The following is a 14,057-nucleotide window of genomic DNA, read 5'->3' as shown; positions in this document are numbered from 1 at the left end:
GGAGCTCCTTTCAGATACCTCACAATTCTAAGAATTGCATCCCAGTGAGGTATACGAGGGTTCTGCATGAATTGGCTCACCACACTGACTGCAAAGGATATGTCGGGTCTCGTGATAGTCAGATAGTTCAGCTTCCCCACTAGTCGTCTATACCTTCCAGGATCTTCAAATACTTCTCCTGTATCATTGCTCAACTTAACATTTGGTTCCATAGGGGTCTCAACCGGTTTTGCACCTAACAGTCTTGTTTCTTCCAATAGATCAAGAATATATTTTCTTTGGCACAGATTTACACCTTGTTTTGACCTGGCAACCTCTATTCCTAAGAAATACTTTAATGTTCCAAGATCTTTTGTTTGGAAATGATTTTGCAGAAATACCTTTTAATTTGCCAATCCCCAATTTATCACTGCCAGTAATGACAATATCATCCACATAGACCACTAATAGAATCTTCCCAGCTTCTGAGTCATAGCTGAACACGGAGTGATCTACCTGGCACTGCTTCATTCCAAAACTCTTCACCACTTCACTGAACTTCCCAAACCAAGCACGCGGTGATTGTTTCAACCCATAAATTGCCTTCTTCAATCTGCATACTTTACCATCCTCCCCCTGAGCAAAAAACCCAGGTGGTTGCTCCATATATACCTCCTCCACAAGGTCACCATGGAGGAAGGCATTCTTTATATCAAGCTGAAACAGAGGCCAATCATACATAACTGCCAGGGAAATTAGTACACGAACAGAACCAATCTTAGCCACCGGAGAGAATGTCTCCATGTAGTCCACTCCATACAACTGTGAGTAACCTTTAGCAACAAGTCTGGCCTTCAGACGCTCCACACTACCATCTAGCAAGTATTTCACAGTATATACCCATTTACAGCCCACAGCATGCTTACCAGGTGGGAGAGTAGTAAGTTCCCACGTTTAAGTATGTTGAAGAGCAGAAAGTTCCTCCTCCATTGCCTGCCGCCAATCAGGTGAACTGAGAGCTTCTTGAACATTGTTAGGTATGGAAATAGAGGACAAAAGGGAAACAAACTGGCGATGTGATGTAGAAAGACGAGATAATGAAACAAAATTGGAAATGGGATGGAGGGTAGAACTGCGTTTACCTTTCCGTAAGGCAATGGGTAGGTCAAGGTCTGAAGGTTCAACAATAGGAGCCATGAGAGGATCCGCAGATGAGGTAGAAGCTGGAGGAGGGGCCAGTGTCGTTCGACGTGTATACACTTGCCGGATTGGTGGACGTTCGGTGGTGATCTGCATGGGATGAGGTGATGAGTCTACTCCAACAATAGCATCTGGAACTGGATCACTGATAGGGAGAGGAAGAGGAAGTGCGGGTGGAGACGAAGGCGCTTCCGGACTTGAGAAGAAGGGAACTGACTCAAAAAAGGTGACATCAGGGCAGACATAGCACTTCTGGGTAATGGGATTATAACACTTATACCCTTTTTGAGTCCGTGAGTAGCCAAGGAAGACACATTTAATTGAGCGTACATCTAGCTTGTCTATTCCAGGGCTCAGATTGTGGACAAAGCACACACAACCAAAGACACGAGGAATTAATGGGAATGGAGATAAAGTGGGAAACAAGATAGAGAAGGGGGACCGACCATGAAGGATGAAGGAGGGCATCCAATTAATGAGAAAACATGCAGTGAGTACAGCATCACTCCAAAACCGTTTAGGAACATTCATGTGGTGAAGAATAGACCGAGCGGTTTCAAGAAGCTGACGGTTCTTCCGTTCAGCTACCCCATTTTGTTGAGGGGTGAATGCACATGATGTCTGATGAATAATGCCATGCTGTTCTAAATACTGTTGAAATGAAGTAAGAAAGTATTCACGACCATTATCTGAACGGAGAATTTTGATTGAAACACCAAATTGTGTGCGTATTTCAGCATGGAATTTTCGAAAAATGGAAAACAATTCACTTCTTTCTTTCATTAAGTAAATCCATGTCATTCTTGAACAATCATCAATAAAGGAAACAAAATACTTGTACCCATTATAAGACTCTATTTTGATTGGACCCCAAACATCTGAATGAACCAAAGAAAAAGAACTCAACATACGACTCTCAACTCTTGGACTGAAGGACACACGACGATGTGGAGGTTTGTGATGTGGAGGTTAGTTCAAGTGTAACAGTTTATGATGTGGAGGTTTCAGAAAGAGAAGAGAGCACACCTGGAGTCCCGGTCATATGATCTGAGGCTCCAGAGTCAATAATCCAGGGTGAGGTTTTAGATGACATGCAAGCAATACCTGATTAAGCAAGTGTGGCAGTGGTATGCTGTGAAGTAGTTTGAAGGAACCGTTCATACTCATCACGTGGTATGCTCACCATTTCCCTCCCAGAGGTAGATGTAGATGTGGGAGGAGTTCGATCTGCCGATTTACTGTCACTGATATCAACCTCACCTGCTACAGCATGATTAGCCCATTTAGAGGGAGGGTCATGTAGATCATAACAGAAATTCACTGTGTGTCCCTCTCTACCATTTAGAGGGAGGGTCATGATTAGCCCATCACGTGGTATTCTTCCCTCTGCCACGGCCTCCCCCTGAGTCACGACCACCCCGACTAATCATGGAACTGCCACGGCCTCCTCGGGGAGCATGACCTCCCCCTCTTGTACTATGTCCAACCCCTCTAGCTGTCACAAGTGCTGATCTATCAGACTGTGTGGAGCTCTCTGTCTGTCCCAAAGAAATTCTACGAAGCCTTGAGAATACTTCCTCAAGTGTAGGAAGAGTAGAGCCCCCCAATATTTGGGCTCTAACTGGTTCATATTCCGACTTCAGCCCCATTAAAAATCTTGTAACATCTAGTTGCTCCCTTTGCTGTTGCTGAACTTTAATATCTGGAGTAAGGGGGTGATAGACATTGAGTTCATTCCTTATATTCTTCATGCAGGCATAGTACTCTTCTAGTCTTTTGGTTCTTTGTTGTAAATCAAAATACTCCTGATAAAGCTGATACACTCTTGTTGTGTTATCTTGTCCAGAATATAGCTTCTTAGCATGCTCCCATATATCCTTAGCCGTATCAAGGAACATGAAGTTGGCACTAATTTTGGGTTCCATACTATTCCACAGCCAAGTCATGATTTGAGCATCTTCTTGTTTCCAATCATCAAACCCTGGAGAGTCCTCCGATGGCTTCTCATCTCTTACATGCTTTACTTTCTTCTTTGCCTTGAGAAACACTTCCACTGATTTAGCCCATGGAACATAGTTCTCCCCATTCAGCTTAATTGAGGTCATTTGTACCCCTAGGTAGTCGGAGGAAATTACCACACTAGGTTTCTGATCATTGTAGCTATCTCCTATTGCTGCCATTGTACTCTTTCACAGTTGCCTCTAACCTTACTTCTCAGCTACAAGCTGATTGATGTTGTTCACAGTTTGATACTTCAGCACCTATTGCAGCCCCTACACACAACAGTGAGAGCACACACTTGTTCTTCTTCACACTACTACTGACTTCACACACCTACGACCCGCATAAGCATCACAAGCACCACAACACAACAGTAGTCCCTCTTACAACCACTCAATAAAAAAATGTGCATCACAAGCACCACAACACAGTCAAACTGCTACACCCAGTTCAGACTTGTTTAACACACTTAAGAGGGCATTACACGACCACAAGGAGCTTGGCAAGGTCACTGCATTCCACCTTACACCACTCGGCCTCCTACAGCAGCCCTAACACCACTCAACAACTCACAGCAGCCCTACACCATTCGGCTACTACAGACACAGCCCTTCTTAGGGCAACAATGAACCTAGTTCTCTAGGTTCTAATCAGTACTAATTGATTCTTAAAGGGTTCCTACCCAGAAATACCAGCAACACAAAAGGACTAAATAACCAACCTTCCTCTGAGAGTATCAGCCAACCATTCACTGCTGAAATTACCTTCCTTGATGAAGAAAACTGTGTGTAGCAGAGAGCAACGAGCTGTGATGTCTCAGACCTAGGGCGAACCAGCTCTCTCCATTAACTAACCAGAAACGAAGAAGAGGGTGTCACGAACACAGCTGAGATGCTTTACAAGCAGAAGCAGGTCAAAAACCTCGCTCTGATACCATGTTTTGGAGCAGCTACAGTAATCCGAACCAGTGAAGAAGGAAGAAGAAGATGAGGAAGAAGACAAGAGAAAGAGAGAACTGGAGGGTTTAGTCGAAACTGATTAGTCACCCAGTCAGTCGACCCCCTAATGTTTATTAGGTTCTAATTACACTTACAAAGACTAAACTGCCCTCACTTAAGTGTGGGGCAGAGTACTCTAATAAAACAGCCACATAAGCAAAGTACTTAACTGACATGAGATTACTAAACTACCCCTATTCGGATCACTCTAACAGGTAAGTTTGTTTCTTGGATTCTGAGTTCTATTGATTATCATATATCTGTACCTATGAGGAGAATGAAAACAACCTATGAGATGTACTTGTATCTGGAAAAAGTTTATCAACAGTCCAACGTATCTAAACGATATCAGATAGAATCAAAAATATTTTCCCACAACCAAGGAGATAGGAGGATACAGGAATATTATTTTGGTTTTCTTGATTTATGGGCTGAATATGAGATTGTTCATATTGAACCCTCGGATCCAGTAAAGTGTGAAATATCTTCAGAAGCACTTTGAGAAGAGAAAGGTGACTCAGTTCTTGATGAGACTTAGACTTGAATATGAGATAACCAAGTCCAACATTCTGAGTAGGGGAACACTTCCAGATATGGATTTTGTTTTAGGGGAACTTCTGAGGGAAGAGACTAGACTTCTCACTACAATCGGGTTTGATGGAAAGATGGCTGAAGATGGGGCTGAAACAGCCTTTGTTGCTCATGGAGGGAAGAAGACAACCTCCAAGGACTTCTCCAAAACCCAGTGTTGTGAGTGTAAGGTTTTGGATGCATTGCATCTCACTATAAGAAGAATGTGTGCACCTATTGCAAGCAACATGGTCACATCATTCCAGACTATCCAGTCCGACCAGCTAAGGGTTCTCAGAAAAAGACTCAGCCCCGGGCCTATCAGTCAATAGATGGACAAGCAACAGACACTGTATCCACCAAGGGTGATTCTTTAGTGAAAGGCGATTCAATAGGTGTCATGGATGAAGAAAAGGTCCGGCAATTGGTATCTTCTACTATTTCCTCTGCTTTCTCTGCCATTGGCTTGTCTGGTAAGTTCTCTGCTTATTGTTCTTCCCCTTCACATGCTTGGATTATAGATTTAGGTGCCACCAACCATATAACAGGAGCCTACCTCAATCACCCAAATCCTTCCACTAAAACTCACCATAAACATATTATTACTGCCAATGGTGAAAAGTTAGACATCATTGGTAGCAATGATTTGTCCCTTAAACTGTCACCATCTAGATTCTTCCCTCTCTCCAAAACCCTCTTAGTACCAAACCTTACTACTAATCTGATTTTTGTTGGCCAACTTGTTAATAAAGGAAATGTTCTCACCTTTTCTCATGATGGTTGCTTGATATAGGACCGGTACACTAGGAAGGTGAAAGGGAAGGTGAAGGGATGAGAAATCCATCGTATGGACACCCATATCTTGCGGAATAAGGGGGCGAATTTCAAAAATTTCTCTCCCTTCAACTGGGAATCGCATTCCCTATTTAGAAAATCATATTTTCAATGATCAATCTTGAACCATAAACTGAACCAGATCTGAACCAAAAGGAGTAGGAGAGGATTATACCTGATACGGAGAAGTGATATCTCCCAATGGAGGTGTTCACGCCCAAGGAAGGATCCAAAGACTGCTCCCACGGAATATGGCGCAGTGTAGGATGGAGCAGAATCAGTAGTGTTCTCCAAAAACTCTGTCCTTCGCAAGAATCAGCAGGATGGCACGTGAGCACAGCTTCCTATCAATTCTTTCTCAAAGAACTGATGTCAAGATCAAATCTTGACTTCTCCCACAACTGGAGATCGAACTGGCAAACAGGGCGGCAATAACAGGGAGGCGGCAAGAAAGAATTCTGCAGGGTTGCTTAATTCTTTCTTCTGTGATTTCAGCTCTGAAGAGGATCTGATTGTGTGTCTTCTAAAGGCTGCCGCCCCCTCCTTTTGTTAACCTAAAAGATCAGCTCCTAAAAGATAGGGATAAACCCTTATCTTATCTACAGATTAGATTAGCTTTCTCCTAATCTCATTAGGAGGTTTCTAGATTTGAATCACATTCAGATCTGGACTCTCTGAGTGGATAGAGTCAAGACTCTATCCTATCTACTAATCCATCCCAGAATTTGCCCCATAGCTAACTAATTAAATAGCCTAGTTCGAAATGGGCTTTACGCCCATTAAACTTATGTGCTTACTTAACCTTCCTAACTGCTGCCCAATTGGGCTTCCTTGTATGGCGTGGGACCCAAGCATTGATCTACACATCAGCCACATGAGTTCGGCCCAGCCTTTGTTACGAGGCCTGGCCGAATACACTGTTATGGACAGTGCACCCCCTAAAACCCATCAAATGGGCTCTATGGGCCCAACACTTACCCTAAGTGGTCCCTGGGCCAAGCCACCTTGTAACACCCAAGGACTGTGGGCAGATGCAAGATTAGCCCATCAGGTATTACCCTCAATGGTCTTACACATAACCTCTCAGCCCATAATGATCATACACTACCCGACAAGAGAGGACCTCTCCCTCGGCTGCAAGGAACAGTGTTGCACTCTCTGCTTATATGGATCCCGGGAATTAAAACCTTCTTGCAAACATTTTAGAAACCATAATATATATACTTTTTATCTCATAAAAATATATTTTGCAAAACAAATCTCAACGATTGAAATCGGTTGCCGGCAGTCTTGGTTTCCATCAGTAAGAGCGCATCCCCGATCATTACCTTTGTCCAACAAAGGGGTTGATCCTGTCACTATGATCACCCACTTAGATGAATTCTCAGACTGTCCCAACATACCCAGGTTTTGACCCCCGCTAAGGATCTCACTGATTGGTACATCAAAGACAGTCCAATCCAACACCCAGTGCAATATCATAATCGAGTCTAGGGGTCGGGTGTAACATTCTAGTTTTTCCCATTAATCTCCAAGGTCCAGGGCAATACTGGAAATCTGGTCCAGTTCAAAGATTCAATTAATCCTACACTGTATGTGCCTAGGGTCTCACCCTGGCAGCTGAGACAGGCCACCCCAATCGACTTGGTGGCACCACAGTGTCAGCCTTATCAGGATAGGCCTCCCCAGACCGACCCACTGGCTGTGAACATTCTAAACTAACACGAGTCTCAATAAGTGTCCAGTTTAAGGGTATTACATAGAAACATACCAAGGGAACATGAATCAAATATGCACTTTTATTCATTTATAATAAACTCATAAAGCACATCATTCTGATTGAAGCTAAGGGCATACAAAACTGTCCAACAGAAGGGGCGTAGGCTAGGCCGTCTATTTGCACTAGAGTTTGAGAAATCTCAATCAGGAGTATCCTCAGCTTTACTTAGTTCTTCTTTGTCTGATTCTTTGTTGAGTTATAGAAATAATATTTGGGATTTATGACATAAACGGTTGGGTCATCCATATTCCCAAAAATTAAAATTTTTGTTTGACTCTGATTTGATTAAGAATAAAACTCCTGTTCATACTTTTGATGTTTCTTGCACTACGTGTTGTTTGAGTAAAAGTCATGTTTTAGCATTTCTTCATACATCTGAGCATGCCACTAAACCTTTTGAGATAACAAATAGTGATGTTTGGTCTGGTTCTATTACTTCACGATTGGGATACAGATATTTTGTATTGTTTATAGATGATTGTACCAGATATACTTGGATTTATTTTCTGCGACACAAATCAAAAGTCTTTGGCGCATTTAAATTATTTCATACTATGGTGCAAAATCGATTCAAGTGCATTGTGACTATCCTTCGCTTAGATTCAGGGGGAGAACATAGAGATGGAGGCTTTCTGGCCTACTTGAGAATTTATGGAATTCAGTCTCAGTGCAGTTGCCCAACACTCCACAATAGAATGGTGTGGCTGAACAGAAGAATGGACATATTCTTAGTGTTGTGCGGACATTACTACAAGAGTCTCATACTCCAACTTCGTTTTGGGTAAAAGCAGCCAATACAAATATGGTTTTTCACTGCGTCGTTGGCATTGACCCAAGATTGACCCAAGATCCTCCTATTTCAGATAGTAGTTCGATTATTCCACTGCGTTGTTTACCCGTATTTCTCGACCCCCTGACTGCTATGGTTTTCCTTCAAACCATAGTTCCTTTTCTGCTGTACTTCTTCCACAGATATCCCTAGACCTTATCAGAAATCCATTAGAAGTTCTCAATGGAAAGAAGCCATGGATGCCGAAATTCAAGCCCTCCATGAGAATGATACTTGGGATGGGTCTATACGATCAAACAGAAGTTAGATGGTTCCCTTGATCGATATAAGGCCCAGTTAGTTGCCCAAGGATACAGTCGGGAATATGGGATTGATTATGAAGAAACATTTGCCCCGGTTGCTAAGATCACCACACTTCGGGCTCTTATGGTCATATCTATTGTTCATTCCTGGACTATTTACCAATTTGATGTGAAGAATGTTTTTCTTCATGGTGAACTGAAGGAAACAGTCTGCTGAAACCTCCGCCTGGATATTGCAGTGATCCTTCACATGTCTGCCGCCTAAAGAAGTCTCTATATGGTCTGAAGCAAGCACTCAGGACTTGGTTTGAGCACTTCCGGGATGTTGTTGTTGCAGCTGGGTGTTGGGTATAATCAGAGTTCCTCTTACTACTCCCTCTTTGTTAAGAGAAGACCCCAGGGTATCACTATCCTCCTATTGTATGTTGGTGACATGCTTCTAACTGGGGATTATCATGACCACATTTGTGAGCTGAAGTCCTTACTTCATAACTCATTTCACATGAAGGACCTAGGTCCTCTTACTTACTTCTTGGGTTTTGGAGGTTCATCGTAACAGTCGAGGGTATTTTATTTGTCAACAAAAATATGCCTCCGATCTCATCAAATTAGCCAGAATCACAGATGAGAAACATGTTGATACCCCCCTAGAGCTTAATGTCAAGCTATCTAAATCCGAAGGCCCCATCCTTCCTGATGCTACCTTGTACCATCATCTTGTTGGCTCTTTGATCTATCTTACTATGACCAGGCCTGATATTTAATATGTTCAGGTCGTCAGTCAATTTGTCTCTGCCCCGCAACAACCTCATATGACTGATGTTCGCCGCATCATCCGTTATGTTAGAGACACAACCTCTAAGGGATTGTTTTTCTCTTCCTCATCATCTATGCAATTGAGGGTTTATGTTGATGCCGATTGGGTTGGTTGCCTTGACACTCGTCAATCCACTACTGAAGTCTTCATGGATCTCTCTCATCTCCTGGAAGTGTAAGAAACAACAAACTGTCTCCAAGTCTTCTGTTGAAGTCGAGTATAGAGCTATGTCTTCTGCATGTAGCAAGATTGTTTGGCTGAAGTCTCTTTTCATTGATCTTGATACTCCTCTTCCTACTCCTATCCCTCTGTATGCTGACAACACCAGCTATCAAGACCACATCTAATCCAATCTTTCATGAGAGGACTAAACATATCGAGGTGGATTGTCACTTTATTAGAGACCTTGTTGCAGGCTCTATATCTCTTCCTCATGTAGCCTCTCACATGCAGATTGCCGACATCTTCACCAAGGCCATGACAAAAAGTCACCACCTCATTCTTGTAGGCAAACTAAAGCTGATGTCTAAGCATTAGTTTGAGGGGGAGTGTGAAGATATACCTTGATGTACACTATTAGAGTAGTCCTTGTTGTACAGTATCGTATTCTTATTATTTTATTTGTTCTTTTATCATTCAGCCCTGTAAGGGCATTCTTGTAACTGTACATATCTTTTATCTCTTTAATATAAAAGAGACTCTTTGGGGTGGGGGTCAACTATTCTAGACACCCCTAATTCTGTTTTCTTCTTGCTCTCAATTTGGTTCACAAGACCTTCACAATTTGACCATTTTGTATCTTTCTTTCCTCGTTGTATGACCATATGATTGTAGGTCTGTTTCTTTGGCTGACTTTAGTGCCTTCAGTAAATGATCATAATATTCATCCTTTTTACTCATCATTAATAACTTCTCTTGTCATCAAATAGAAAAGGAAAAAAAGAATACTAGGATAACATTCTCTTCATGCTATGATATTCCACATTCAAGCTCACCAGTTGCTAAAAACATCTTAGTAGATAGTAGGACAATGAAGAAACATACAGATAAGTTAGATATGTCAAGTTGGCAAGCTCTTCCGGAATTACTGAGTTTACATCTTTCTCATAAACTTTCCTGGAAAAACAGAAAAAGTAAGTCAAATAAAACCCTTTTTTTGTTGGAGATGGAGGTGCAGATGTAGACAACATGTAAGACAAATTCCTCAAAACGAAAACAAAGAGATAGTAAAGGAAAAGAGAAAATATGCAAGTTGAGAGAGAGAAAGAAACATACAAATGAGTTATGTGGCAAGTTGATCCATTATTGTAGCTACAATTGCATTTAATCCCAGGGTTGAAATCCGTATCATCAATATTAGTTGAGTTAAGGATGGCAACACCACTACAAGGCTCTCCACTTATATTCCATGAACTAACATCAGATATTCCCCATTGTTGGAAGATAGAGTTTAAAGCCTTCACTGTGCTCATACACAATATTTGTTAATTAAGCAAACCAAAACATGTCATGAAGACATTAGAAAGAAACCCAAAATAATGCAACATGGAAAAGGGAAAGAAACCATGACTGCAAACAGAATTTACTAAATCAAGCTTTTATTCATCAAATAAACTCTTCTAAATTTCAAGTATACTAACTCTTTTGGTAGACTTAACATCAGGACTCAGACTCCCACAATAGACTCCAAACACAACTAGGAAACTAATCCAAAACAACTTTTGATTACTCCAAAACCAAGAGGCAAACCTATAAATAAACTACAAGAAAACTCAAATAAGGACTCTTAATACCTAAAACAACCCTAATAACACTTTGTTTAATTGACTATAATCAAACAAATCAAAAACAACACCTACAGAGACCTAGAAAATAGCAAGACTGAAATTCCTTAACAGATTAACACCCTATTAGTAAAACAGCTATAACTCTCTCAAAACACATGGGACTCATAAGATCTTGATCCAGTTGGATGAGTAATTGGAAACCTATCTAGCGAAAGATAAGTAAGACGATTTCAACTTTAACTTTCCAAACTTTGAAAAACCATCTAAAAACTCTTTGAACTACTATGACCCTCTTAGATGACTTAGCATGTTATTAAAACACTAACATATTAGAAAATAATCCTCAAATGATTTAAAATTGGTCCAATTCTTCAAATTCCTACATGAGTGGCAATTTTCTAGTTTCTGGCTTATTGATTCATCTATTAATATTTATTTTCTAAGTTGTTAGTATCTTAGTATTCCTCTTAGGGGTTCATAAGAGTTTAAAGGGGGCAGCTGCTAGAACCTTTGGCACCCCTATTCTTTTCTTCCTCTCCTTTTCTTGCATCAATACAGTTTTCATTGCTGTTTTTTCTAATTTTTATCAAATCTGAAAACCTAGTCTATCCAATAGTGAGCGTCTGAAAACTGGATGCAATTTTTTATCCACTTGGAAATTGTCTATCTTTAAGAGGTGAATCACACTCATCAAATCCACATTATCTGAAAATCGGGTCATGTTTGCACACTAAATATGTATGCAAACTTCTGGAGGCCATAACTATGTACTCCAATGTAATTGGGGGTGATCTTATTTTTTAGTTTGGGTAACTTTTCAAGATCTCTGTGTCCCATGGTGACGTAGGAACCTTCCCCACTAAGGTGACACCAATGTCCCATGGTGACACCAAAATCATACAACACGCAAGGTTTTGACCTCCTTAAAATAAGGTTGAAGAAAAGTGGTGTGATTACAACTTCCAATTTTGCAAAGTACTAAACAAAATTCTGATAAATACTTTAAACTATGTTACCCTCAAAAATGATATACCCTTTTTTATCAGTATAGACTCTATTGTTAAAGCAATAACAAATTAGAAAAATAATCATTGAAGACCTAAACCGACCAAACTCTGCTAGGCAATAATTGACAGGGCTAGATTAGTATTTACCAAACTCCATTAGGCGCATATGAGGAGTTGGCCATAGGAAAAGGGGACGTGGAAGACTATAAAGGGTGATACTAGAGATTGATATCAAAGAGTAACATTAGAGGTTCCGAACTGAAGGTGACAGCTACTGTTTTCCTGACCCAACCCTTCAATTTCTACTTACAATCTATTGGCATGGATTCAACTGTAGACTAAGGACTAACTAATCATCCAATGCAGCTTGGACTATCGCACTTTAATAGCACCAGATGATAGAGAGAGCTCTGCTATTGATACCTTCAATTGGGTCTGTAGTCGCTTGACCATTAGATTTGCTGACCAGAAACAAGAGGTAAATACAGCTGCAAATAATGGCAAATACTACAGGAGATTGAAACATCAACGAGACCTTCATCTTCCCTGTAATCACTCTGTGAACAGCAAGACACTGAAGAAATACCGCATGTTCTGAAAAAAGAAAGAACCGGAATGAGATTATTGATTGAATGTACCCCGAGCGAGTAAAACCGACTCAACTAGCGAGCGAAACAGAGTTAAAGTTTTAATTGTGTCTTCTTAAGGGCACTTCACCTTTGAATATATATTGCATAATTGCCAAAGAAAACAGGGTTTCTCTTTATAAAACCTCTGTATCTTTTCGATAGAAGAGATAAACTCTTTCTCCACTTGATAAGTTCATTCTTGGAAATAGAAAAAAAAAAAAAAGAGTGGAGAGGCGATTTCTATTTTCCCTTTATCAATTCATTACTAAACCAAAAATTTTAAAAAGATCCTACTTAGTGCTTACTGCTTACCTTTGTCAACGTTTTTGAAGTTTGATGAAATGGGAAGAAAATAACACATAATAATAAAAGAAAAATACCTGCAAAGAGAAACTCACGAGAGACATCTAACGAATGCAGAGACTCTTCAATTCAGCATCATGATCAGATTTAGCTGCTGCTCCATGAAACCAGCCATAGCAGAAACAGATTATGAAGGAGACACGACAAAACTGAATAGACACGAAAAGGATAAAACAATTAGAAAGAGGATAGATGGTACCGCAAAACCTGCAATCACCGGCGGGACGACTGGATATTTGGAGATATTGAGATAAGAAGGACCGACAAACGACGGAGGGGACTGGGAGCCTGGACGATGCCGTGAAACAGAAACTGGATAGTTGGCGAGAGAAGTCAGAAGAGTGGGAGAGTGGGTCAACTTGGGTTTTCTCTAAACGAAATGACCGAAATTGCCTTCTCCAAAACTCGCCTTTTGAAGAGATTGTTTACTGGTTTACTGGTATTGAGTTTTCAGCTCAAACGGTCAAACCCAGGCTAGGCTTATTAAATAAAAGGGCAATAATTAGGCAACTCAGGGCTGCAAACGGTTCGATAAACAAATCTTGATATCCGAATTTGTTTAGAAAAAATTAATCTTCTTGAATCTTGATTTCCAAATTCGTCTCGAATCCGTCGCATATCTGATTTAAAAAAAAAAAAAAAAAAAAAATGTGTATCTATCGCATATCTCACCGCACCCATTCGAATTTGATTCAAATGGACTGACGGATATCCATTTGATTCTATTTATCAAAATATGGATATGGATATGCATATGCATGGGAACATTGAAAATTCCATGGTGATATTCTGAGAAAGTGGGAATATTGTAATCACTGGTTTTATGGGCTTCAACGATCAAACTTGTACAAATAGCAGCCTGGCGGCAAGCATCAATTGCCGGTTGGTCGTGCAATTTGGGCGGGACCAATTTGATTTTAGACCAATCCAATCACAATTTTATACGGATTGGGCTTAGATTTTCGATCTTCAAGTTGGGCCTGCGATCAAAAGTTTGGTT

General features: G+C 40.7%; 1 protein-coding gene across 5 annotated transcripts in view; it reads right to left on the bottom strand.

Annotated features, from left to right (window-relative positions):
• The window catches only part of LOC104589724 (putative LRR receptor-like serine/threonine-protein kinase At1g56140), a 109,149-nt gene extending 95,450 nt beyond the window's left edge, over positions 1–13,699 (bottom strand). Inside the window, exons 1-5 of one of the 5 annotated variants that reach the window (XM_088891283.1) lie at positions 13,257–13,699; positions 13,075–13,151; positions 12,489–12,659; positions 10,547–10,733; positions 10,316–10,387 (exon numbers count right to left, since the gene is read on the bottom strand). In XM_088891283.1, the coding sequence (XP_088747409.1) occupies positions 10,316–10,387; positions 10,547–10,733; positions 12,489–12,606 (377 nt within the window). In that variant the 5' untranslated portion in view covers positions 12,607–12,659; positions 13,075–13,151; positions 13,257–13,699. The remainder of the gene's footprint in view (positions 1–10,315; positions 10,388–10,546; positions 10,734–12,488; positions 12,660–13,074; positions 13,152–13,256) is intronic. The other 4 variants (XM_088891286.1, XM_088891287.1, XM_088891284.1 and 1 more) reach the window with 4 other exon arrangements.
• Positions 13,700–14,057: the final 358 nt, after the last annotated feature.

Source organism: Nelumbo nucifera, chromosome 7 (genome assembly GCF_055504915.1).
Source record: "Nelumbo nucifera cultivar China Antique chromosome 7, China Antique-T2T, whole genome shotgun sequence".
NCBI classification, from domain to species: Eukaryota; Viridiplantae; Streptophyta; class Magnoliopsida; order Proteales; family Nelumbonaceae; genus Nelumbo; species Nelumbo nucifera.
Note: the sequence above shows the minus strand (reverse complement) of the source record. Positions and strands in the feature narration are given on the sequence as shown.